This window comes from Equus przewalskii, chromosome 29 (assembly GCF_037783145.1).
Source record: "Equus przewalskii isolate Varuska chromosome 29, EquPr2, whole genome shotgun sequence".
NCBI classification, from domain to species: Eukaryota; Metazoa; Chordata; class Mammalia; order Perissodactyla; family Equidae; genus Equus; species Equus przewalskii.
Genome location: NC_091859.1, coordinates 28883551 through 28908844, shown reverse-complemented (window position 1 = coordinate 28908844; position 25294 = coordinate 28883551). Strand labels below are relative to the sequence as shown.

Sequence of the window (25294 nt, the reverse complement as noted above, 5' to 3'; positions counted from 1 at the left end):
ATTAAAAATGTTTTAAAGATATGGAAGATGAGGGAAAAGCATGCAAAAGAATGTACCTAATTGTGGCAGTTGTGTGAAAATATATACTTGTGGGTAACAAGGAAATAATAAAAAAGGAATAATTCAGGAGCCAGCCCTTTGGTGTACTGGTTAAGTTCGGTGCCACTCTACTTCAGCAGCCTGGGTTCACGGGTTTGGATCCCAGTCATAGACTTACACCACTTGTCAGCCATGCTGTGGTGGCGACCCACATATAAAAGTAGAGGAAGATTGGCACAGATGTTAGCTCAGGGCTAATCTTCCACAGCAAAAAAAAAAAAAAAAAGGAAAAGAAAAGAATAATTCAGATGATGGAGGTCTCAAAAAAATCTTTTAATGCAATAATAGCATTTCAAAAAAATATATGATAGCCAACTTAACACCTGGCTGAGTATTTACTGTGTACAGTGCATAGTAGTGGACACACCGAGGTGCACAAGTCATAGAGAAAACTCGGTCTCCATTCTGGAAGAGTTTGCGGTTCATGCCCTACAACTCTTCTTTTATTTTTTCTTTTATGATTTAAAAGAATACAATTTCATTTGGCACGGCTACATGGTCGTGTGACCACAGCCATCCTGTTTTACTCATTAAAAATAATTTCGTGTAACAAATAGTTATGCATTCAAAAATTTCAAAATTCAAAAAGTACAAAGAGACCGATAGTGAAAGATCTGCCTGCTGTTCCTGTTCTCCCAGCCGCCCAGTTTACCTCCGCAGGGGCAACCGTGTGAGTGTTTTTTATTAATTTCTTAGGTATTCCGGAAATACTCTGCATATGTGAACATATGTAAATATATGTTTATTTTACTCTATTGAAAAACACAAAGAAGGGAGAAGGGGAAATGGGAAATTGCTAATTCACGGGCATAAAGTTTCAATTATACGAGATGAATAAGTTCTAGAAATCTGTATATCATTGTACTTATAGTTGATAATATTGTATTATATACTTAAAAATTTGTTAAGAGGGTAGATTTCATGTTAAGTATTCTTACCATGATAAAATAAAATTATAAAATAAACAAAGTAGCATTCTGTACATACTCACCAAAGGAAAAAAATCTTCCTTTTTTTTTTTAACAGTTTCTATTGTATAAACAATATCTCATCGTATTCTATTATATAGATAAACCATATTTTATTCAACAACTTCCTGATTAATGGATATTTAGATTTTCCCACCCTTTTGCTAATATAAACTATGCTACAGTTAATAACCTTGTAAATATGGCATCACAGACATGTGAAATATATTTATAGGATGTGTTCCGAATAGCACAATCGCTGAGTTAAAAGGTACGTGTATTTGTGTGATGGAGATGGACAAACCCTTCTGTGGGAACTGTACCAGCTCACAGCGTCCTGTAAGAGTGCTCTTCCCCCAAGAAGCACCACCCCTTAAACAGCAAGAAGCCGGCAGAGTGAAGAGAGGAGGCCGATAACCTAGCCCAGTGGTACTCGATCCTGGCTGCCCGTTAGAATCACCTTGAGTTCTCTTTAAAAAATACTGACATCGGGGCCCCACTGGCAGAGATTCTGACTTAATTGGTCTAGGTTGGAGCCCAGGCATTGGTATTACTTAAAAGTTTCACATTTGTTTCCAAGGTAGAGCCAGGGTTGAGAACCACTATGTGGTGTCCAATGAGAGCGCTAAACATCGAAGAACTCCAATGATGATATAGAATGTTCAAAAATTACAAACGCTGATTGCATACATATATTGCCAGGCACATTATCAGTAAGAAGATGCACAAAGTTTCTGTCCCGTGGAAATTATAGTCTAGCTCTATCTGTAACTTAAAACTGATAATTTAATGGTTGATGATAATTTTAATCCTAAAAATGAAAGACCCAAAGTTGCCATTGTTATGTTGGAGACATCTTTTTATTTTATTGCGTAATATTATGCAATGATGATGTGAAATCATTTACGGTATTGAGGGCCTGTGTGAATGTCAGGAGGTCTGAATTAGATGGCTCTTCTCCTTTAATCTGATCCGAAGGTGCAGATTCCCATGGCCTGGAGTGGTCCGGATCTGACACGTTCTGACACCTTTATTAACCTGATATTTGGCAATGACCTACTCTTGCCCTGAATGCTGCTAGATGCTTTCCCATATATCACTTAAACCTATAATCCTGCCGGGACAACTGGACAGCCAAATGGAAGAAAACCAATAGAAATGGAGATGAGATAAAGAGAAACAATTTGTTTTATTTTATTTATTAATGATATAAACAATCTTTTTCTTCTTACCTAAAGACAATTATCCTTAATTCAGGATAGTTAGTTTTTAAATGTCTTTTTAATCCTGATTTCATACCAAAGCATAATAATATACACTTTGGGCTAGGGTCATCTTCAACTATAGTAGGTATAAATCTACTATTTCAAATATCTTCTTGATCATTTCAAATGTTTGGGGCCGACTTCTCATTGAGTCTAACCAGATTGCCATTTTTTAAAACCTCACAATTTTACTGTCATGGCTCTGTTACTAGAAGGAGGAAAAATGTTAGCCCTGCCTTTTTCTCATTATTTGCTTGTGTTTGCCTTGTTACTATTATTGTGTATTATGCAGTTTCTATGCAGATTCCTTTTCAGCCGCTTGCCCGTTTGATGAAGGCTGGGTTAGTTAGAATAACATTGTTGTCTGTGGATCCGCGTAACCAGGCACTAAACTTCAACATGTGGCAGATTCTGAAAGCAGATGAGCGAGTGAGGGAACCAGTCATCCCCTTGGCCCTGTGAGCTCCTGTTCTTTCCTAGGACCCTGCACACACCTGTGACCATCTGACCTTCGCTCACTGAGAGTGCCAGGATCCAGCCATATAATAAATGTTACTTATGTTTGATCCATTTCATATCGTTATCAGTTAAGCTATGTAAATAGAAGTTCTACTATTTTCTATTCACACCTCAATGGATCTTTTGCACATTCCAGTTTTTCAGACTAAGCTTACAAAGTACTAATTTAAGACTTAATCAGCATTGACTTTTTTTCTTTTTCTTTGTTTTCTTTTCTTCTTCTTCTATTTTTTTTTTGCTGAAGAAGATTCACCTTGAGCTTACATCTAACACCTATTGCCAATCTTCCTCTTTTTGCTGAGGAAGATTCACCCTGAGCTAACACTGTTGCCAATCTTCCACTTGTTGTATGTGAGCCGCCATGACAGCATGGCCACTGACAGATGAGTGATGTAGGTCCACAGTCAGGAACCGAACCCGGGCCACCAAAGCGGAGTGCACTGAACTTAACCACTAGGACACCAGGGCTGGCCCAGCATGAATTTTTAAGAGTGTGAAAATACGACTTTCATTTTGCTTCTGCGATATGCATTGCTGTAATAGATGTTTAAAATGAGATCCATATTATGCTACCTTTTATGTAAGAAGGAGGGGAAAATAAGAAACTGTATATGTTCATCTGAGCAAAAAGAAACATACGGAGGCTAACTCGGAGACTAATGAGACGGATTATCTCCAGGACATGGGGCGATGGGCTGGAAGGGACAGAGGGAAAGGGGAGAGAGGAGAAGACTGCTCTGAAGGTACCTTTTGTACAGTCCTCACTTTGGGCAGCAATTTTCCCTACCCAACAATGACAACAAATGAACAAAGAAAAGAAATATCGTCAACCGAGATGGGGCAAAACCCCTAAAATTGAATACAAACGAAAACAAATTAGTTAAGCCATCTTTCAAATGAATACCATCACCACACTGACGGGAGTGAGAGGAAGCACTGACCCCAGGAACTTTTGAGTAACATTCGGATGACATGTCCTCAGACTAAAGGAAAAAAACACTGCCCGTCAAGATAAAATTCTAGTTACTAGACCTCTTTTTCATAGCGACATGGCTTAATTCTCAGATTACTTTCTATATGTACGGTTTAGGACTGAGCAAATAAGTAAATATACTTATTGTAGAAAATGGGAGCCATATTTCTCACCATTGGAGGAGAAAGTTACAATTACAAAAAAGGGGAAGGATAGAATGAACCCTGAAATATTGGATAGAGGTATCAGTGTAAACTCACGGGTTTTAACACATTTAGAAAGCTAGATAAAGAAATGGATGTAGGTATATGTGGGGATGGATAGATAGACAGGTAGATAGGTAGATAGTTAGATAGACAGATAGACAGATAGACAGGGAGATGTGTGTACATACATATATGCATACATCTCTCTCCCAGCCCTGTCTGCTGAAAGGGCCTAGAATGACACTCTAATAGTGCCCAGATCTTGGTTTCTAAAATTCTGATATTTTTTCACTCATGACACTTTTGACACCAAATGTGTGGGTGTTTTTTTCCCCTACCAACCTATTCTCTCTCTGGACACCAACTGGGTGTCCTACAGTTCACTTCAATTCTGAGACTAACTACCTGGAGTTTAGCACAGACTCCACAGGTGAAGGACCCAGTTCCACAAGACTGCCCCCACTTCAGATGCCAAGTGCAAGCCGTGGCCTCCTGTACTTCTAACCAACCAGCTATGAATCAGAGGTTTCTGTGACCCCCGCCCTCGGGTGCAGTAATGTGCCAGAATGGCTCATAGAACTCAAGAAAGCACTTCACTGTTACTGGTTTATTATAAAGGCTATTATAAAGGATACAAATGAACAGTCAGAGGAAGAGGCGTATAGGGTGAGATCTGAAAGGGTCATGAGCACAGGGGTTTTTGTCCCCATGGAGTTCATGTGAGCCACCCTCCCATCACATGGGTGAGGTCACCAACCCGGAAGCTCTCTGAACCCCATTGTTTAGGGGTTTTTATGGAGATTTCATTACCTAGGCATGATTGATTAAATCATTGGCTGTGGGTGATGGAACTCAATCTCCAGCCCCTTCCACTTCCCTAAGGTTGGGCTGAAAGTCCCAACCCTCTAGTCATGGCTTGGTCTTTCTCAAGACCCGACCCCATCCTGAAGCTACCTGGGGGCTCCAGCCACCAGTCATCTCACTAGTATACAATAGACACTTTTCACTCCAGAGATTCCAAGGTTTTCGGAACCGTGTGCCAGGGACCCAGAGACAAAGACCAAATATATATTTCCCATTATATCGTAGTTTTTAAATACCATTCTCCACTAAAAGAAACCTTAGCTCCTGAAGAAATGGCTGGAGCAGGCAAAATATAAGATGTGCCTGGAACATCTTGTTGGGCCAAAAAGCAAGGAAATGCTCAAAGAAGGATAGGGACATGTGAGAAAGACGCAGAGCCGTACTGAAGGGGCTCCCAGTGGCCAAATCTGGAACAATTTGAACATCGAAAGAAGTAACAATAGCAAAAGATTATAACCTTTGAGTAAAGTAAGAATCCATGAGTTCACATGAATTAATGAATTATTAAAGAGAAGAGGAAGCTCTTTTGTGGAAAGCCAACTAATACACGTAGAAGGAATGATCAAAAATCACCATTTAACAATCATCATCATAATAATGGCTTCAGGCAGGAATCATCAGTGGATACTAAAACGAATGGATAAAACCAGTGCAGGAGTAACTGGATGTTTAAATAATCTCAAAGTATCTTCCTATAAAATATTTATTCATTACAAAGTATAAAAAGTAACTCACAGTGATAAAACCTGGCAGGCCACCTCTCCCAGATGAACATTTCCAATATCGGGACTATGTGACAGCATGTGTCTCCTGATACGATGCACTTAGGAGAACTCAGCATTGCTCCTGTGGTATTCTTGCCAAAAATGCATGACCTGAATCTAAACATGAGGAAACAGCAGACAAATCCAGAGGGAGGGACGTTGTCTGAAATAACTGGCCTATACTTATAAAAAATGTTAATGCATTGAAATATATAAGAAAACTCCTCCAGATTAAGGGAGACTACAGACATGATAACTAACTGCCATGTATGATCTTGGATTTTCTTTTTCTATAAAGCACATTATTGGGACAGTTGGTGAAAACTGAATAAGGTCTGTAAATTAGGATTTCTGTCCGTTGGTAGTGTCCTGATTTTGATCATTGTACTGTGGTTATGTAAAAGAATTATTCGTTTTAGGAAATGCACACAGAGTTATTTAGAGGTAAAGGGGCACGTCTATATCTTACTCTTAAGCAGTTTCGAAAAAAATAGAGAGAGAGGGGCCGCCCCATGGCCGAGTAGTTAAGTTCGTGTGCTCTGCTTCAGTGGCCCAGGGTTTCGGCGATTCGAATCCCGGGCACAAACATAGCACAGCTCATCAGGCCACGTTGAGGCAGCGTCCCACATGCCACAACTAGAAAATGCACAACTATGTACTGGGGGACTTTGGGGAGAAAAAGGGAAAATAAAATCTTTTAAAAAAAAAGAGAGAGGATAAAGCAAGTGTAGGGAAATGTTAACACTTGAGGAGTCTGGGTGACAAATATATAGGAATTCTTTGTACTATTTTTGCAACTTTGCTGTCAGTCTGAAATTACATCAAAAGAAAAGAAAAAATGAAATAAACTCTAACCCAGCCATAAAGGGAAGACAGGTACTGGTCTACAGGACAGGACAGAATCTGAAGAAGGTAATTGCTGTCTGCTTCTGCTCAGGTCACGCCCTTGACTGCTTTGAAGTTCGCAGAGCTCTCTGCTAAAGCAGGCTTCCCCAAGGGGGTCATCAACATCCTCCCAGGCTCAGGTAGGCATCAAAGGACCCGCCTGGCTGTAGCTAATGAATGGTACAGGGCTAGCCGAACGGCTGCTTTCCCACTGAAGTCTTATCCTGAATTATAACTATATTAAGACTAAACACAGTTTACCAAACAGTCAACTTAAGGATAAATACACTTACCATGTCCTGAAAACATTGAAGTGGAAATATAATGAGTGAGCAGGGTGTGAAGGACGCAAATTGTACAACATTGTCAAACTACCCTACAGTGGCCTGTTTCAATTCTTAACAATTACTTTGGAAGCCAAACCAAGGCTCACTCATTTTTTGGAGGGGGCTGACAGTTGCATGGAGGACATTATTTAGATGTTTGTCAGCTTGTAATCCATACAGAAAATGTAAAGCTAAAATTTAAATGAGAGCTCAGAAAGTGACTTTAATGAGTTCAAAGCCCCCCTCCCCATAAGAACTCGAGTGATGTTGTAATTCATGTTTTCTTCCCTAACTCCACAGGTGGCACAGCAGGACAACGCCTTTCTGAACATCCTGATATCCGCAAGCTTGGTTTCACTGGGTCCACTCTTATTGGCAAACAGATCATGAAGAGGTATTGGTTTTAGGATGTTGATTTGCCAAAAATCCTGTTAAACCACGTTTTTGGTTTTGTTTTTGCGTTTTTAAATAGGGTGCTTTTGGAGGAAGAAAAACCACATCAAATTTAGAGGAGAAATCTACTTGTCACTGCAGGGTATTGAAGTGCGGGAATGTAATAAAATACTTTCCAAAGCGTAAAGCCCAAAGTCAATGAAACGAGAGCCATATGGAAATTCTATACCCTTCTGGCAGCCTTAACAACCCAGCACAAAACATTTTCTGTACTAAAGCTGCGGCCCAAATTGTCTCTGGAGCATAAGTAAGAAACTCAGGAGACATATAAATGACAAATCTGGATTATTTATTAAATGAATTCCTAAAAAGCAGTTACATTAGTTTTAGAAATTTGCAAACAACCTAAATGCCAAAAATAAGGCATGATTAGGGCCGGCCTGGCAGCATAGTGGTTAAGTTCGTGTCCTCCTCTTCTGATGGCCTGGGGTTCACAGGTTTGGAACCTGAGCGTGGACCTAGCACTGCTTGTCAAGCCATGCTGTGGCAGCATCTCATGTAAAATAGAGGAAGATTAGCACAGATGTTAGCTCAGTGACAATCTTCCTCAAGCAAAAAGAGGAAGATTGGCAACGGATGTTAGCTCAGGGCCAATCTTATTCACAACAAAAAAAGAAAAAGGGCAGTGATTAAATTATGTTAACATAACGGAATACTGTGCAGTCATGTCCATGGAGCATTTTTAATAACATTGAAAAGTGTTGTTAAAATGGTAAATGGAAAGAAAAATGAGGTATAAAATTGTGTTTTGGGTAATCTCCATTATTTTAAATAAGGCAAAGGCTATGGTTGGACACAGACTAGAAATAAGTATATCAAAATGGTAAAAACAATGATTATGGAGTCATGGAATGGAATTTTGTCATTTTATTTCTTCTTTCTGAATTTTTTGGGGTATTTTTTAAATGTTTTAAATAACAATACTTTTGTAAGAAGGGGGAAATAGTATACTTCTAAAAATCTATGTTTTTTTCCTCCAATACTCCAGTAATCTGGTTAGAGGTTAAATTCCTTGCCAGGCCTTTATGTAACTAAAATTTTTATACCTAAAGAATCTAAATTTACCTATGAGGATCTCCAATCATTTGACTGCAGAATTTGAAAAGATACAACTTTTTTTTTTTAACAGCTTTATTTAGGTATAATTTACATACATAAATTCATTTGTTTTAAGTGTACAATGTAATGGTTTTTCATAAATGTACAGTTGTGCAACCATCTCCATAATACAATTTTAGGATATTTCTATTACCCCAAAAGATCCCTAGTGCCCATTTGCAGTCACCTTCTGTTCTCACCCCCAACCCTAGCCAAGCACTAATCTCTTTTCTGGATCTATAGCTTTATGTTTTCTGATTATTTCATATAATTGTAATCATACAATATGTGAACTTTTGCATCTGGCTTCTTTCACTTCGCCAATATTTTTGAGGTTCATTCTTTTTTTTTTTGAGGAAGATTAGCCCTGAGCTAACTACTGCCAATCCTCCTCTTTTTGCTGAGGAAGACTGGCCCTGAGCTAACATACATGCCCATCTTCCTCTGCTTTATATGTGGGACGCCTGCCACAGCATGGCTTGCCAGTCGGTGCCACATCTGCACCCGGGATCCGAACCCGCGAACCCTGGGCCATTGAAGTGGAATGTGCGAAATTAACCGCTGTGCCACCGAGCCGGCCCCAGAGGTTCATCCTTATTGTACCACGTATTAGTACTTCATTCCTTTTATTCCCAAATAATGTTCAGTTATGTGTATATACCACATTTTGTTTATCCGGTCATCAGTTAATAAACATTGGGTTTTTTTCCATTTTTACTGAATAATACTGCTATGAACATTCACATACAAGTTTTTGCATTGATGTGCGTTTTTATTTCTCTTGGGTGGATATCTAAGAGCATAATTTATAGGTCATTTGGTAAATTTATGTTTAACATTTTTAGGAAACTGCCATACCATTTTCAAAAGTGGCTGCACCATTGTACATTGTCACCAGCAGTGACATTCCAATTTATCACATCCTTGCCAACACTTACTGTCTTTTGATTATCACTATTCTAGTGAGCATTAAGTGGTATATCATTGTGGTTTAAATTTGTGCTTCCCTAATGATGTTGAACATTTCTTCATATGCTTATTTTCCATTCCTATGTCTTCTTTTGTGCAACATCTGTTCAATTTTTTGGTTCATTTTTAATTGGACGGTTTTTCTACTTGTTCTTGAATTCTAATTTCAGCTCTTCATTCTGGATACAAGTCTTTGGTCACATGTATGATTTGCAATATTTTCTTCTGTGCCTTATCTTTTCACTTTCTTAATGGGATCTTTTGAAGCACAAAAGTTTTTAATTTTGATGAAGTCCAATTTATAAATTTTTTTCTTTTATCACTTATGCTTTTGATATCTTACCTAAGAAATTTTTGTCTAACCTACAGGAAAATTCAGTCTACTGTTTTTATCTAAGAGTTTTCTAGTTTTAGAAAAGATACAACTTTTTGTCATGGAGAATTTCTAATACCCACAAAGCACCCTGAATATTAGAATGAACTCCATGTGCTCATCATCCAGCTTCAACAATTATCACCATTGCACTATTCATGTTTATCTTTGAATACGTTTCTTAATATTTCTGAAGCTCAATTATGTTTTCCATGCCAAGTAGTAATTTATGGTTGAAAAAGCAAGAGACAGAGAAACTGATAGATGGACAGACTAAAATGCTCATTTCCCCTTTATTTTCCTCTAGCTGTGCTCTGAGTAACTTGAAGAAAGTTTCCCTTGAACTTGGTGGCAAATCCCCGCTTATAATATTCAATGACTGTGAACTTGACAAGGCCGTGAGAATGGTAAGAGAGGGTCAAGTCCAAGGAAATGGGTGCCCACTTCTTTTTTTTCTTTTTCTTCTTTTTTGCTGAGGAAGACTGGCCCTGAGCTAATATCTGTGCCCATCTTTCTCTATTTTATATGTGGGATGCCTACCACAGCATGGCTTGCCAAGTGGTGCCATGTCCGCACCGGGATCCGAACCAGCAAACCCTGGGCACTGAATGTGCACACTTAACCTCTGTGCCACCAGGCTGGCCCCCTAGGTGCCCACTTCTAAAACACATTTCTCCTCCTTGCTTATCAGAAATCTTAGAATGAGATTGGGTTCTGTCTAGCCGTAAACAGAAACCGTCTTCTTTATGCTTACATTTGGGGATACTCTGAGCACTTAATTTTTAAAATAATGTCCTTATCATCTGTCTCATTAAGGTGTTTTACAACTTGGGGGGTAAGCGAGTTCTTCTAAATAGTCATGATTGATACAAACTGATACAAATGCAAAATTTGACATACGAGTATTACATTTACATGTATAGAATAATCCAGATTTTCTTGCAACACAAAATTTGCCCTTAGTGGTATGTCCATATTATTACACACTTTTTTTTGAAAGTGCTCATGGACCAAAAGTGGGAAAGGAAAACAAAATTCCTAAAAACATATTACATCGAAACTGAGTATCTCCACGCCGTTCTCCTCACTAAAGGGATTGTGTTTTTCTTTGTCCTTTCTGTGGTGTTTGCTGTCTTCCAATAACGTCTGATTCTCCATGTGTGCAATCTTATGACAATCTTGACTGTTCCCAAGTAATGGTAACAATATTTTCTCTTCTGCTGCCGAAGGGCATGGGAGCAGTATTTTTCAACAAAGGAGAGAACTGTATTGCCGCTGGGAGGTTGTTCGTGGAAGAATCCATCCACGATGAATTTGTGACCAGAGTGGTAAGGCATCTTCAAGTCTGCTCTATGCGTTGTAGAAAAATTGCTTCTCCTTGCAAAGTACTTCTTGGATTATTAATGAAGTTTTAGGTATGATAACAGTACTGTAGTTGTACTTTTTAAAAAACAACAGAGTCCTTATCTTTTAGAGCTATTTTCTGATATATTGACAGGTTAAATTCCACGATGTCTGAACTTTGCTTCAAAATAATCCAGGAGGGGAGGAAGTGAGTGGGGGAAAAAATTGGCCATGAGTTGGTAATTGTTGAAGCTGAGTGATGGGCACTTGGAGTTTCATTACTTGTCTGCTTTTACATGTGTTTATAATTTTTCATAGTAAAAAGTTACAGGTCTATATAAAAAAACCTGATAAGGTATCCTTACACATCCTCAGTTGACAGCTAACATGACAGCATATAATTTCCTCCACTAAAATAAATAGATAGATTGACAGACAGGCAGTTAGATACATAAATAACCCAGGTAGATTGATCATGACTCCATAAATATGGGATTAAAAGCCATTTATAGAACTATCAACATGAATTCTGTGGCCAAAATAAACTCTAAACTACGCTATATTATATCATTATGATGGTAATAGTAATCATGAGTTTGTTTATATTTGAAAAACCAGCACCTAGCTTTTCTTTTTTTCAGAGCCACTTCCCCCACCCACCCCTAAGAAGCAAAGACATTATTTCTTCAAGAGAGTGGAAAAGAAGGCAGTCCTGTGGAGAGGCAGATGGTGGCAGCAGCTGCCTCCTGAACGTCCCTGTAATTCAGTTTCGTGCCTCAGTAAAATACAGTTACAATGCTGCATGTCATGGGCTTTCACAGCTATAACTTGTTGAGATTTCAAATGCCAAAACCAGAAATGTCGAGGATTTACTGCCTCAGTCCATCCACAAACGTGTTTTGCACACATGCAATTTGTATTCATTTCTTCATTCGGCAGCTATTTCATGAACACTGACTGAGGAGTTATTGCCAGGCCTAAATTCAAATGCATGGCCCTGAGGGGTCACAGTAGCTCTCATTCTTCCTTATTACTAGAGTTGAACTTGACGTTAGAAAATGCAGAAATAGATTAAGATCACCAAGGAGGACAAGAAGCGGTCACAAAGACATGTCAGTGATGAACATTGTGTGAGAAAGATGCTTTTTCACTGGAACATTCTAGCTATTCCTGTGGCAGGGCTATCCCGTGGGAATTCACAAGGGCAGTCTGCCACATTTGGGGAGAGAAAAAAGATAACGATGTGGCCGTTTTAGAAATTCTTTTGCCATGAAGAGTGTAAGTATGCTGTGTGAATAAAAATTCCAGAATCTCAGGTTTGCTATTTTAATGGATTAACATTCAAGAGAATTTTAAAATAGCCTGTATAGCTTATGTTCAGGTAGAACTCAGTGGTTAAAAGCTTCAGCTTTCAAGTCAGGAAAACTCGACAATATTTGGTGGTTGTGTGCCCTTGAGTGTGTCACTTAACTTCTCTTAGCCTCAGTGTCTTCACCTGTGAGATGAAACTAATAAATACCTACCTCCAGCTGCTTTGAAGACTAAATGACAACACATCTTTCAACAGCTTAATACAACACCCACCACGTGCGTGGTAGCAGCTCAGTCAGAGGGTAGCCTTTATTATTACTAATAGTCAATTGTGTTTTGCGGCTTGGGTGATACGCAGGTGGAAGAAATTAAAAAGATGAAAATTGGCGATCCACTTGACAGATCTACTGACCACGGGCCCCAAAATCATAAGGCCCATCTGGAAAAGCTTCTGCAGTACTGTGAAACTGGAGTGAAAGAGGGGGCCACCTTGGTATACGGCGGGAGACAGGTCCCCAGGCCAGGTAAGGTCACCTTTGTAGGAGGTGTCCAGGGCGCCTAGCTTGTTAAGTTGGAACGAATGCTCACAGTGTTCATTGCAGCACCGTCTTGGCTCAAAAGTAAATGGTGGCATTTATGTTATGATCAGAAGAATTACTTTCTAGATCCTGCTTGGCCACTTCCAAACTGTGGCACTTTGGACAACCCAGTTTTTCTCAACTGTAAAGTGGGATGAAATGTGCACATCCTGCTTTACAAAGCTGTGAAAATCAAATAACAAAATGGATGTGGCAGGCCCTTAGCTGTACAGTAACCAAGTGGAATGAATAAGTGTGTTATTCAGGCACAGTGACCTTTGTTCCTGGCACAGTGAGATTTGCTCTGAGCCAATGTAGCCTGGGAGGAATTCGTTCATGTTGACTAAAGCAGGACCTGTTACAGAAGTGTGTGAATGGCTCGATGTGTTGATAACCAAAAGGAGATAAAAAACAAACAACTGGAAAAACTCACTTTTCACTGCTGTGGGTAGATTGTGTACCAACACCTTAGTCTGAAAACTGGTAATTGGAAGGAAAAAATTCAACATTTATCCCATGTATCCTGTATGAAATAAATTTCTGGGTAACCATGTAACTAATAAAGGAGACATTTTTTTTTCCAGAAGGATCCCTGCTAATAAATGTAGAAAAAACTATTGACTAGAAAAAGCACTGTTTTGTATCGCCTAATTGAATGAAATAATGGATTCAGGCAATGATCATCAAGGGAGGCTGAAGTTATTAGGTGACAGCTTGATGGGGATCTGGATATTTGCAAGGTACCACCCCCAAGATTGATTGCCAGTCATAAGGAGAAAAACTCAGTTTTACAATGGAGGGGTCAAGTTGTCACCACGTGGAACCACTGGCCAATCTTAGCGTCAGTGAAGGCAGGCCAGCTGGATATGATGTGTCTCCTGGGAAGCAGCATGTAACACACAGCATCATCTAGAAAGTGTTCTTGCCAACTATGTTTAACCTGAATCTGATGGTGCCTGTAGGTCAAATTTTCCATTTACAAGAAATACAGGGGATGGAGGAACAAATTAAACATCATCCCAGGAAGCAATGACAAATCTGAACTGCAAGATCTTCTACAGGACAAGTGACTCAGTCTATTTAACAAGTCGATGGCACGGAACAGAAGGGGCAGAGAGAAGGGAGGAAATTTTCTAGATTAAAGGACACTCAAGAGATCTAACAACCACATGCAATGTGTAGAACTTATTTGAATCCTGAATCAAACCAATTATAAAAGATATTTACTAGACAATCAGAAATTGAATACAAATATCAAATCATTATTTTGTACACCGGAAACTGATATAATGCATGTCAATCATATCTTATTAAAAAAATTAAAAGTTAAAAGAAACTGAAATATAAACTATAAATAAAGAATTAGCATTAATTTCTTTAGTGAGATAATGTATTATGATATGTGAGAAAATGTCCTTATTTTTCACAGATTTGTACTGACATACTTGGAGGTAAATGTTGTAATCTCTGGGATTTGCTTTCAACTATTTCAGCAAGGGAAAAATGAATCAAATATAGCAAAATGTGAATAAGTATTTATTTTATTATTCATTATTCTACTCTCTACTTTCATATATGTTTGAAATTTTTAAAATAAAGACAACAAAAATAAGAACCTAGGAATGCTGATGCCCAATAGGAAAATGAAAGTCATCTCGATTTTACTGACTCAGAAGGGAAGAAAAAATTTATAACGTAATTCAATGAGAGAACAATTAATTGAAAATTACTTACCCTATCATTGATGTTCTTTTCTTCTGTTTTTGAAATAGGCTTTTTTATGGAACCAACTGTCTTCACGGACGTGGAAGACCACATGTATCTTGCCAAAGAGGAGTCCTTTGGGCCTATTATGGTCATTTCTAAATTCCACAATGGGTATGTTCTTCAGGCGCAATTTAACAGCTTTTGATTGGATACGATTTTTCTTTTGCTCTTGTGCTATATACAGAGCATAAAATCAATGACCATGTAATTCTCTACCCTAAGGATAATTAACTTAATTAAATAATTAGCAGAGAATGCTAACCCTGGTAGATTGTAATATATTTTTGCTTCTTGGCTTACATTAATGGCTGATATTATGGGATTTTAGCTGACTAAATTTTAGTTTTTGTACAGTTGACATTTGAAATGTCTCTAGAACAAGGTAATAACTGAGAATAACAGAACTAGTTTCCACATTTAATGCCTAGGGAAGGCAGCATCTGTGGAATCTGATTTTCCCACCGAAAGAGGGCTGTCTTCATAGAGGATCGTGCCCCCAAAAGCCTAATACTCAACTTTTTTTTTTTTTTGAGGAAGATTAGCCCTGAGCTGACATCTGCTACCAATCCTCCTCTTTTTGCTGAGGAAGACTGGCCCTGAGTTAACATTCGTGCCCATCTTCCTCTACTTTATATGTGGGACACCTGCCACAGCATGGCTGGACAAGCGGCACCATGTCCGCACCCGGCCAAACCGGCAAACCCCGGGCCACCGAGGCGGAACATGCGCACTTAACCACTGCGCCACCAGGCTGACCCCCTAATACTCAACTTTTTATAGAAATGTCCAAAATCACCAGATAACCAACTGTAAATGATACACTGGTTTGTTATAGTACATGAAAATTTCCAAAGTGTTGGGCATTTCAAAGAGGGCCATGTGTAACTGAGCTCATGTAGGAATATTTAATACAATAGACTCTCATGATATACTGTGTACACTTCTTCAGAATTCTGGCTTCAGTTTTCTTTCAACCAATGAAAAGGCAGAAAAAACAGAATACAGAGTTCAGAGGGACTTCTTGGTCTTTGATAGACATATTGTAAGAGACTTTTGGGGACACTAAGCCATAGTGAGTAATCTTTTGACATGCTGATCCGAGGATGCCCTGTTACCCTCTTTTCCTCATTATAAATTCCCCCAGAGGATAGTCTTTGTGTTAAACACGCAGAGATTAGAAGCCAGGTTTGGGGGATAGAAACCTAGATAAGTCACAGTTCCTGTCTTCAAGGAGCTTACCAGCTTATGGGGGAGACAGACAAGGAGACGGGCAATTAACCACGGAGGGCCAAGGGCAGGATGGGGCAGAGGGTAGTGTCTGCTCTCTGCCACTGCACCTGACTACCTCGGTGGGCTTACTTACTTACTTAATCACTCTGGGCAACCTTGGTCTCTTTATTTGTAAAATTCAGTTATTAATAATATCTACCTTTTTAGATCATTGCAGGGATTTGCTGCTGCTGCTACCACTCTTATATTTATTATTCTAGAAGTAGGCGAGGTGTGCTATGATGCTGTGTCATCTCAGTAGGCCTCAACGAGCCATGGCATAAAGCCATCTTTCTGTCTTAATCATCAATAAATATTTGGGTCCCTACCATGTGCAATACATCAAGAAGTGTGAGAGCTAGCAAAGCCTCAGTCCACTCCAAGTTTTGTTCCGAATTTCTCGTGCGAGTTTAAAATTATGTGTAGTCAAGGTTACCTTTGAAAATCCCTTTGGAAGGCACCGCCTTGAAGCCTGTGCTGTCTCTCAAAAAGTTCAGGACAACTAGTTTTCCTCCCAGTTGTGGAACAGATCCTGTTTCTTGGCCGGAGCACCCGATGAAATCCTTGGCTTGCATTTGCTGGCCGTGTTGTAGAAACTTCATGCATTGTTAAACATTAGGATGGCACTCAAAAGGGTGAGCTAGTCACTCTGTGACAGGCACGTTGGAACTGGACCCAACTGAGACACGCGCAGGTTCACATCTCCACCGACCTGGGCGTGGACACATACAGGGTCAAAAGGCAGGGAAATCGCCAGACGGATTTGATGGATTATTTTACTCTCTTTTAATTGAATTAGCATGTTAATCAAATTCACTCTCATTTGATGATGCAACACTATGATATAGAGAAGAATCTGAGGGGCCGTCCCATTGCATAGTGCTTACGTTCATGCACTCCTCTCTGGCAGCCCAGGGTTCAGAGGTTTGGATCTGGGCACAGATCAAGCCATGCTGTGGTGGTGTCCCACATATGAAATAGAGGAAGACTGGCACAGATGTTAGCTCAGCGACAATCTTCCTCACACACACACAAAAAAGTACAATGTTATCTCTGCCCTCGGGGAACATCCAATCTAGTTGGGAGGTGGACTGCAAATACGTGGAGAGTTAAACCAACATACTCAGTTGGAGGAGTATGTGCTTCCTGATTATAGCTGACTTTTACTGAGCCTTACTGTGTTCCACACACTATTAGCTCATTTAATCCTCACGAAAATGGAACAGGTGCTATTATTATTACTTCCATTTTTCATCAGAATAAATGATGTGGGCCAGCCTTGTGGTACAGCAGTTAAGTGCACACGTTCCACTTTGGCAGCCGGGGTTCGCCAGTTCAGATCCTGGGTGCAGACATGGCACCGATTGGCAAGCCATGCTGTGGTAGGCGTCCCACATATAAAGTAGAGGAAGATGGGCACGGATGTTAGCTCAGGGCCAATCTTCCTCAGCAAAAACAGTTGGATTGCCGACAGATGTTAGCTCAGGACTGATCTTCCTCAAAAAAAAAAAAAGAATAAATGAAGCATGGGGAGATGAAGTCGTTTGCCCAAGGTCACCCAGGCAGTCTGGCTGCAGAGCCCTCTCATGGAGCCACTACACTCAACAGTGACACTGTGGGAGCTGGGAGGGCTTCAGCATGAGGCACTGGATGAGCCTTGAACTGGGTGTGCAGAATGCGAAGAGATGGAGGGAGATGGGGGGCTGCTCTGAGAATATATCCGGGAGTGAGACTCAAGGGTAAGGAGAGGAAATGGGGAAGTCGGGAAGGAGAACCAATGAGGAAGAATGAAAAGATGACTTCAGATCAGATGTTAAAAGGTGTTGCGTGATATATTTTGAAAAATACAATACTAGAGTTCTGATGTTTCATTGAGGGTTTCTTTGGGTGTAAGCCTGGAATATTTCATATATAAAAGTGTAAGCAGGTGGCTAGTATCACCCTCCTGTTTCTAGCATGGAGGGGGAAAACATTCGAACATAAAATGGAGAGTGTTTTGCTTGACACTTAACGAAGTTTTGTCTTCCTGAAAACATCTTGCAGGGACATCGATGGAGTGTTGCAGCGAGCAAATAATACAGAGTACGGTTTGGCCTCAGGGGTCTTTACAAGAGACATAAACAAAGCGATGTACGTGAGTGAGAAACTAGACGCGGGCACCGTTTTTATCAACACGTACAACAAGACGGACGTGGCGGCCCCGTTTGGCGGAGTCAAACAGTCCGGCTTCGGAAAAGACCTAGGTGCGCCTTTGCTTTGTCCACTGCGTGTTCCCTTTGTCACCCAGCACGGAGAAGTCCGCTGTGCGTCTCATGCTACACGCGTGCCTTGTGGAAGGGCATCTCCTACATGGCAGTTGGATCTGGGCTACCAAGGGTACCCGTTTTCTTTAAATGTTAAACATTTTTATTGAACATAACGTACATACAGAAAAGTAAACAAATTGTGTGGGAAAGGGTTTCTTTTTAAAAGAAGGAGATTCATGTTGAAAGGACAAAGAACCTCTGACAATATCTTTTAGCAGAACTACGTTGGGCTTTTTTCCCCGATGTTCAGTATGAACTTGGTTTAGCTTTCTTGGGGCTAAGTGGAACGAAGAAAGGAAAATGGGTGGAGTGCAATAACTAGCCGGCTCCAAGAATAAATCCTGCCTTCGCGTTGCTTGGCAGTCCTTCAGAGTCAACACTGCAACTGGCAGGGTTTCTGGGAGTCTGGGAACTCAGATTTAGAGTTTGTAGAAAGCCCAAAATGTAATTCACTGTGGGCAGTGACACTATCACATTTCAAGTAATAGCTTACTTTGGACACTAAATGTGTACCGCCCCCTATTATAACTACTTTACCTTTAATAGCACAAGCAATTCTTGCAATAGCCCTGAGAGAGAGGTGCTATTATTATCCTTATTTTACAGTTGAGGAAAATGGGGCTCAGAGAGGTTGGGTAACTTGCCCAAATTCACGCAGCCAGCCACTGGCAAAGAAGATTCAAAGCCAGGCAGTCTGGCTGTGGACCCCGTGTTCTCACTCCCCACAGTCAGTCTGGCATTTTTCAAAAACTGAAATGTTTGTAATTTACTGAAATCATAGTCCGTTAATATAAATTTGGTTAATTTGGGGTATTTTTACATTTTCGCGTTCCTGATGACTTTTGGCAAGGTATTTGCAGCAAAGTAGCTTCTCATTGAGTTGAAAGTAAAGTCATTTTTTTCACGTCTTCAATCTGGCTTTCATCCCTGGATGCAAAACACAGTGGCAGATTTTCTTAGGGAAATTCTTATTTTAAGTGAGGCAACAGTTCCACTTGTCTTTTGATAATTAACCAGCTTCAGGTCTATGTTTTATTATAAAACAGTAGAAGTTGCCTAATTGCTTCTTCCTCTTCTAATTGTAAGTTCCCTTAGCCCAGGGCTTCCCAGCTGTGCACTGGAATAGACTCACCTGGGAGTTTCAGAAAAATACAATTATGTTGATTTCATTGGTCTCAGGTGTGACCAGGGAGCACAAGGTTTAAAATCCCCCCAAGGTGACTCTAATATAAAGTTAAGACCCCTTGGTTTAGCTCGGCTTCTAGAATCATGTACTCATTATTTTCACCTGTGGTGTTCACGCCCCTTGCTGTAGAAATCGATGATTGTTCTAGCTGAAAATAGAAACAGAAAGGCAGACCTGTTTATTTTTTTGCCCGGATAAACCCTTCTGCTTTTCGAACATGCGACGTAAATCAGGAAAGCTGCATTTTCCTTATCTTTAAAATCAGATTAGACAGAACGATCGCCAACTTTCTTTCCTGTGCTCAGTTCTGCTTCGTTTACTGTAATCTGAAGGACCGCACCCTGATCACTTCTTTTCGGCCTCAATGGGCAGAGGCTAGAGATAGAGAGTTTGTCATCAAGCAGGGAAATAAAGGAGAAAGGTTTGGGGAGGAGACCGACCAAGCCAACACGCTGGTCCTTAGAAGCCCTGGGAGCGGTCTGGGCCCTTCCTCCTCAAAGTGTGGGCCGTGAGCATCAGCATCAGCAGGGAATGGTTAGGAATGCATAATCCTGGGGCCTACACGGACTTAATCAAATCAGAATCTGCAGTTTCACGAGATCCTCTGGTGATTCACGAGAAATTTAAAGTTTGAGAAGCACCTTCTATTTGCTTAGTGACCTATACACCGGCACCTGTGTGACAGTCTGGTGACCTCACATACACCTGTGACTATGGTCCATAACTGCTTTTCTCTTCCCTAGGTGAGGAAGCTCTAAACGAATACCTCAAAACCAAGACGGTGACCCTGGAATACTAGAGCAGGCCCATCCTCCACTCTCCACACGCTGAAGAAGCCGGCCTGCTGGCTAAGGAGGTATCAGCCATGGGCCGATGGATGCACACACGGACTGTGAAGAGGGGCAGGCCACTGTCTAAGCTCTCACACATGTGCCTGAGTATTTTCTAGGACACCTTTTCTACCTTAAAATGATTTGTAGTTGTTGGGTTTTGACTGTGTTGCATATCACATTTATTTCAAAAATACCAAGCTGCTTTTTCCCCCCATCATATTGTTCATCTTGAAAATGTCAATGTCACACAGCTATAATACACAAGGTGCATTTTTTTTGGAACCCCTGTATAATATGTATAGGTTTTAACCTCTGAACCATACATGTGAGGTTATTTAAAAGACTTACTATAATTTTGCTCTCAAGGAACAGTAGATCCTGTAAAAAAATGTGAAGGATATTCTTTTTTCTTCATATTTGGAAATAAGATACATCTTTGTGCCTTTGATGATCTATTTTTCAACCCACTGTGATGGCTGGTGAACCCACAAACAGTTCTTGAGTACCTACTAGGTACCTAGTACTCTATTATGTCCTGAGGAGTATACGGAATTTAATGGCATGATCTCTGGCCCCAGATAGTTTAAATTCTAGTCAATAGCTTTGAGAGTGAATTTTGCAGTATGACATAGTAGAAAGCAAGTCGCTTTTGGAGGCTGATCTTGGTTCATATCATACCATCTTACCATCTATGAGACTTTGGGAAACTTATGCAACTTCTCAGAGCCTCAGCTCCCTTTTCTGTAAAGTGGGGACAGTAATGCCTCCCTCAGGAAACTTATTATAAGGATTCAATGCAATAATATAAGGAAAGCACCTTGCAGCGTGCTTTGGTCGTGGTAAATACTCAATAGATGTGAATTCTGTTTTCCCCATCACTACTTAAAATATACATTGAGATGTATTAACTAGGTGAATGAATTCATTTCCCTGCAACCCTTTTCGATAGTCATCAATTCCTATACCCCTTTCTCATCCAATGTTCTGATGCAGCGCCTGACACAGCAGCCCTGGAAAATGCCACGTAACGACAGATGACAATGATCCAAGGCAAAGGGTTGCTTTTCTTTGTGCAGTGCACTCATCCTTCATAGGACATCTTGTTTTCCATTTTTCTGCCTACTGGTTCCACTGCTCACCAGCTGTGTGATCTTGGGCAAATCAGTTACCTAATATCTCAAAGCTTAGGTCTGGTATCTATACAATGGGGATAGAGTCCCTGTCTCGTTAGGTGTGGTAAGGATTCAGTGGGATCATATACAGAAGGCACTTAAGGTGTCTGGACCATCGTCTGTGCTCAAGAAATAGGAATTATTCCAGCCCGTGCAGGACTCACACAATTGCCCGCTGAGAGACAGAAATCGTTAGGTGAGTGAATGATCACCATCCACGTGTGACTAGAGGGTGAGTTCCTGAATCGCTGGAAGAGGGCCAGAGCAATTAACTGCTATTAACCCTCCTTTTAAAGGAAAATTCTTCTCTCTTTGGCTTTGAAGAAGCCCTCAGGGAGAACTTGTTACTCTGGAGACTCAGCGGGGTAACGTCAGGGGAACTCGGGGAAACTGATCAACAAGCAGCTGCGACAAAATCAGAGGCAGGACACACTCAAAGGAAGAATGCCAGGTGTGATCCTGTCAGGATCAATAGAGCAGGTTTTACCTGTAAGCATTTTTTATTATACTGTAGCTCACGTACCATGAGAGCTTGGCTGAGCTGAAATTCTAAGTCGGAGTGAATACTCTCTGGGTCCAAACGGACAGTTCATATTTGAAAAAAATGACAAAGGCCTTATTATCAAGGAACCACTTTTCAATGCAGTGGTATTTGGTTTTGTTTTTTTTTTGCTGAGGAAGATTAGCCCTGAGCTAACATCTGTGCCAATCTTCCTCTATTTTGTTTGTGAGTCACCGCCACAGCACGGCTGCTGACGAGTGGTGCAGGTCTATGCCTGGGAACCCAACCTGGGCTGCCAAAGTGGAGCGCACTGAACTTAACCACTGGGCCATGAGACTGGACCCTTAAATGCAGTGTTTTAACTGATTTCATGTGAATTAAAATATCACTTTACCAAGTATTTTAATGATAGCTAAAATGGCAAACAAAAACATACCCTTCTTCTGGATTGATCGTACCCTCTACAATTAATCTCAGTAGCAGTATCTTTAATCTTCTTTGAGCCACGAACGACTTGGAGAATCTGATAAAAGCTGTGGACCCCTCTGTCCCACTTCTACCCCTGAAATTCACGTGCACACACCTAAGTCTGAAAATAGCTTCACGGGATTCATAGGCCTCCGAATGTCCATGCTTGGGCCTCAGATTAAGAACTCCTTTTTCCTAGCGAGTTCTAAAGTTCTGACTGGCTTGAGTTTTTATATCTGCTAATCAGAATCAAAGGCTCCATGGAATTCATAAAACTACCTGTGAATTTGAATTGGAATGTAATGAGCCACGGCCCACCAGGTGATTGAACTAACACACTGACTAATTAGATTACCACTGTCCCTTCAGATCCTTATTTGGCTAAAGGATAAAGCTGTGATCTGATGTCACCCACACTGGGAGGTGTGGACACTTGACACGCTTCTACATTCCTTCTAATCCTCTTCCCCAGGCCTTTGCTAAAGCAGTCCCCTTTCACTCCAACACCATTCCTGGCCTTTCCCACCCCCATCTGGGTTTAGGTGTCTCTCCTCTCTGCTCTCACTTGTCTGGAACATAGTACTTACCACTTGGTGCTGAAATTATTTGCCTTCCTAAGTAGATACAGGTACCCCTTCCCCACCCCCAGGATTGGCGTTTTGTCAATAACAGCAGCTCCCATTTATTGAGGGCCTCCTGTGTGCTAACCACTATGCTAACCACTTTTTAAATGCTGTCTTATTTAACCTTCACAACATCTGAAAAATGAATAAATTCAGGTGCTCTTCTTACCAGCTCCACCACTGCTGAGCCATCATCATCTCTTATCTAGGTTATTGCCAAAGTCTCCCAACTGGTCCTCCTGATTCTTCTGTGTGCTTCTGTTCAACACTTACGTCAGCCAGTGTCAGTCCTCTCCTCAAAACCTTCCAGTGGCCCCCAATTCGCTTAGAATAAAGTCCAGGGTACTTACGATGGCCTACAAAGTCCTATTGACTTTGCTCCTGGATACCTCTGACCTCATCTCCTATCAATTTCCCTTTCATTCTGTCTAGCCACCCTGGTGCCTTGATATTCCTTACGTAGACCAACTGCACTCCTACCTCAGGGCCTTTGCACTTACTGCACCCTCTTCCCAGTGGCGTGCTGGTAAACAACAAATGGCTCTCTAGGGGAAAATAAAACCAACTCTTGTAGCATTTGTGGACTTCTGTGTGTAAATGCTCTCATCAAGGCTGACTTCAAGCTACCAATTTGACTTCACTGAACAGGGAGTTGGGAAGAGATGTGTGCAATCAGAACAAACACAAGCCAGTGCCAGCACACCACTGCCTCTTCCTGAAACTCCTTCTGTCCAAACAACCTCCTGGCTGGCTGCCTCACTTCCTCCAGGTCTCTCCTCAATTATCATCTTAGTAGAGACATATTTTCTACACATGTCCCCACATTCCTACCTTGTCTGCCCTGTCATTCTGTATTCTTCTTATCCTGCATTATTTTCACAGCGCTTTTCACAACCTGGCATATATTTATCATCTGTTTCTCCCCATTAGAATGTAAGCTTCCTGAACAGGTGCTACTTTTGTTCAATGCTGTATCTCCAGCGCCTAATGTGTCGGAGGAGCTCAATACATATTTGCTTTCACAGGAAAGAGGTTGAGTAACCTGCCCGAATCACACAGCTATGAAGTGGCACAACAGGCGCTCAGGCAACGAAACTGGTGCTTATCCGAGATGAGATGGCTTTTACTGCCAACGCCTCCATCAGGGCCTGGGTAGCGAATCGCAGGCACAGGGTAAATATCTGCCAAACTGAAAACCTCAGCAGAATGCACATTACCCACAAGAGCTTTTGCAGAAGCGGCTAGAGACAGGGTGAGAAATCAAGTTTGGCTCCCCCATACCTGCCCTCCAAGAAAATAAAAACTGTCGAGGGAAACCGGGGCTACAAGGAGATGATCAAATATGAGACGTGATGGCTGGGGTGGATTATTGATTATTATTATTACCGTTCTGCAAATACCCAAGTGGATTTTTAAAAATGATTAAATAATACTTAATTATGTAAAATGCACATAAAACAGGAAGCTAAGACTCAACCGTAAATTCTCCACACAGAAATAACCACAGATATTTGAGATTGTTCCAGACTTTTTCTATGAATACATACGTTTTTTTTTGGTGAGGAAGATTGTCCCGGAGCTAACACCTGTGCCAATCTTCCTCTATTTTATATGTGGGATGCCACCGCAGCAAGGCTTGATGAGTGGTGTGTAGGTCCACACCCAGGATCCAAACCCACAAACCCTGGGCTGCTGAAGCGGAGCATGCAAACTTAACCACTACGGCACTGGGCCAGCCCTGAACACATAGGTTTTTACAGAACTAGTATACTACTATATAACTTGGTTACCCACTTTTTTCAATTAACAATATACAAGCATCCTTCTATGTCAATAAACATACTTCTTCACATGTTCAGTGACTTTAATTCAACTTGTTCTCTATTGTTGCACATTTACATATATGTATGTGGGACATATTGTTGATTTTTGCTATTTTAAACATCGCAATAAATCTTATATAGAAATTTGTGAACAAAGCTGTAATTATTTAATTAGGATAAATTCCTAGAAGTAGAATGTCTGAGTCAAAGGATATAGAAATCTATAACCTTACTAATAGTTTCCCCCAAATTTTTGCCACCACGTGTAGATTCTTACAGCGTCATAATACCTCACATTTACCGAGCGCTGTTTTAAGCACACGATGTGTATGTACTCACTAATTTCTTAC

The 25294-nt window shown here is 40.6% G+C and overlaps 1 protein-coding gene across 2 annotated transcripts in view; it reads left to right on the top strand.

Moving 5' to 3' along the window:
- The window catches only part of ALDH1L2 (aldehyde dehydrogenase 1 family member L2), a 58183-nt gene extending 33083 nt beyond the window's left edge, over positions 1–25100 (top strand). Inside the window, exons 16-24 of one of the 2 annotated variants that reach the window (XR_545300.2) lie at positions 6596–6683; positions 7170–7263; positions 10070–10169; positions 10992–11090; positions 12776–12941; positions 14768–14873; positions 18075–18274; positions 20267–20379; positions 24147–25100. Coding sequence is in view for 1 of the 2 variants with exons in the window: in XM_008522860.2 (XP_008521082.1) it covers positions 6596–6683; positions 7170–7263; positions 10070–10169; positions 10992–11090; positions 12776–12941; positions 14768–14873; positions 18075–18274; positions 20267–20322 (909 nt within the window). In the remaining variant the exon portion in view is untranslated. Of the gene's footprint in view, positions 1–6595; positions 6684–7169; positions 7264–10069; positions 10170–10991; positions 11091–12775; positions 12942–14767; positions 14874–18074; positions 18275–20266 lie in introns of both variants that reach the window. The other variant, XM_008522860.2, reaches the window with a different exon arrangement.
- Positions 25101–25294: the final 194 nt, after the last annotated feature.